Source organism: Tupaia chinensis, unplaced genomic scaffold (assembly GCF_000334495.1).
Source record: "Tupaia chinensis unplaced genomic scaffold, TupChi_1.0 Scaffold000159_1, whole genome shotgun sequence".
NCBI classification, from domain to species: Eukaryota; Metazoa; Chordata; class Mammalia; order Scandentia; family Tupaiidae; genus Tupaia; species Tupaia belangeri.
In genome coordinates, this window is record NW_006159630.1 from 6,411,469 (window position 1) to 6,413,793 (window position 2,325).

General features: G+C 67.1%; 1 protein-coding gene across 1 annotated transcript in view; it reads right to left on the minus strand.

The window, feature by feature from the left end:
- Positions 1 to 12: 12 nt before the first annotated feature.
- LLGL2 (LLGL scribble cell polarity complex component 2) overlaps positions 13 to 2,325 on the minus strand; it is a gene marked incomplete in the record, with an annotated part of 32,424 nt that continues 30,111 nt past the window's right edge. The window contains 9 exon segments of the mRNA XM_027770787.1: positions 13 to 141; positions 241 to 302; positions 390 to 432; positions 610 to 657; positions 801 to 829; positions 1,044 to 1,197; positions 1,335 to 1,599; positions 1,935 to 2,101; positions 2,189 to 2,304. Coding sequence (XP_027626588.1) covers positions 134 to 141; positions 241 to 302; positions 390 to 432; positions 610 to 657; positions 801 to 829; positions 1,044 to 1,197; positions 1,335 to 1,599; positions 1,935 to 2,101; positions 2,189 to 2,304 — 892 coding nt within the window.

Genomic DNA, 2,325 nt, shown 5'->3' on the forward strand with positions numbered 1-2,325 from the left:
CCCGCCGCCCACGGCAGCAGGGTAGATACGGCTCCCAGCCGCCGGCGTGCGTGGCCTGTCCGGCTGGGGTAGCCCGAGGACGGGCCCTCAGTAGTGTGTGTTCACCGTACAGCCTGACCACCGCTGGTCCCGCTCACTCTGCTGCAGAGGGACAGAGGGACAGTAGCTCAGGGCCATCCTGGGCACAGTCAGGGCTCAGACCTGCTCCCTCCCCTCCCATGGCAGTGCCCAGCGCCCTACCTCCCCCATTGCTGAGACTGTACCCCACGGCCACTCCACGAGAACGCCAGCTGCAGTGGCTCCTACATCGGCAAAGACAGGAGGCTGCCGTCCAGGGGGACGCTCTCCCGGGGCCCGATGTCCGCCCTCAGGTCTGGGCAGGGACTTACCCATGGTTCCCCTCCAGCGTGTTCTGGACTTCCTTGAGCACTCCTGCAGGCAGGGATGGGGCAGAGGCCAGTGAGGCCAGTAGGCACCAGGCCACACTCAAACCCTTCTCCCCTTTTACCGACGGGGCTGAGCGGGACCGCCTCCCTTCTCGGGGACGTCCCCGACCCTGTGGAACATCCTTCTCTCCCGTGCCCCGTGTCACCTCCCGCCCTCACTCACTCTCGTCGTTGAGCAGAGCGTGCTCCATCACCGGCCCTGGCTTCCTCCCTGGAAAGCAGAGGCGCGGTCAGGTGGGCCCGCCCTGGCCCTCTCCTCTGCTCCGAGGTGGGGGCGGGAGCCCAAGGCTGGAAGGGCAGTTTCCGTTCCCAGTCCGAACACCCCCAGGGCCGCCCCAGAGAGGACGGTCTTACCCTCTCCATCACTCTGGCTCCCTGAGTTCCTGTGGGGAGAGAGACAGTGAAAATTGGGGTCCATTAGAGTTCCGTGAGAATGAGTCTGGCCTGCTCTGAGCTGGAGGAGCCTAGGAAATCGGCTGGCAGCTGGCGTGGGAGGGAGGGGACGGCCTCTGGCCAGTCAGCAGTGGGCCTGCTCGTGGGTCAGATGGAGCAGGGGAGGGAGCGGGATGGGGAGAGGCCTCCTGCCCTGACACCCACCTGGCTCGGCCTGAAGCCTTCTCAGGGCCCGCCCCATTGCCAGGGCGGCTGTGGGTCTTGGCTTCCGCTGAATCCACCACACACCGGGGCTCAACCAGCCACTTGGTGGAGAGAGAGAAGCGCTCGAACTCGGAGGGTGAGATCAGGTAGAACCCTGGAGAGTGGAGGACAGGCCTGGCAGGTGAGGCCGAGGGGGCTTCTCCAAAGGGGCTGGAGCCTCCCTGGAAGTTCGCCCAAGGCTGCTCGGCCTGGCCGTGACAGCGCCGGGAGCCCCGCCCAGACCGCCCGCACCTTGGCCGTATTTGGTGAAGACACAGGAGGCGATGCCGCTCACATCCTCCCGGCGGATGCAGCTGTACCGCACCTGCGGCTTGAGCAGGGGCAGCGAGACCACCTGGATGTCGCCCAGGTTGGTGAGGACCGCCAGGTGGTGCTCCCCGTAGTCCTCAGCTCGGCAGCTGCCGAAGTGGGGCACGCCGACACGCCGCACGCGCGAGCCCTCCAGGGCCGTCAGCTTCAGCTTCAGCTTGGCACTCACCTTGGGCAGCGTGAACACCTGGGCACAGGGCAGCCGGTCCTGCCCACGGCCAGAATGCAGTTCTCCTGCCGACAGGCCCTGTTCCCCTCCGCGTGCCCCCCCAGGTAAACCGCTGGGTGCGAGCTCTCCCGCAGCTCTCAGGCGTGCAGGCACCATGCCTGGGTGGGGGTGGGGGTGGGGGTGGGGGCGCTGCCGCTGCCTTCCACGTCTTGGTGTTCTGTCCTTTCATGTCCCCACCTCTGACCCTGGGACCAAGACCTTCCCCTTCCTGTGCCTCTGTAGCCCCTCGGACTCTAACTTCAATGGAGTCGGGGCCCCCTGGGTATCCCTGGGCCCCGCTGTCCCCCAGGCACCTTGAACTGCTCCTCTGACACAACGAGCAGCTGGTGGCTGCCCTGCATGTCCGGGCTCTTCGACAGGTCGTGGGCCACTTCCAGGGGCTCGGGAAGGGGGACGCTGTGCCCGTCCAGCACCAGGATGCCCACCACAGGTGCCCGGTGCATCAGCTGTATCTCCTTGGCTGCCGGGAGGAGGCAGGCCGTGGGTCACGGGTGGGCAGTGAGACTGGGGACACCACCTTCCCCTGCCCCGGGGGATCAGCACTCACCCTGCTCTGCGCGCACGAGTTCATCCATTCTCCGCTCGGCAGGGGGCACGCGCAGGGAGAAGGCATAGACCGTGCCCCCGTTGGTGCCAGCCCACAGCGACGGACAGTGGCGGGGGGCGGCCCCAAAGGCCACGGGG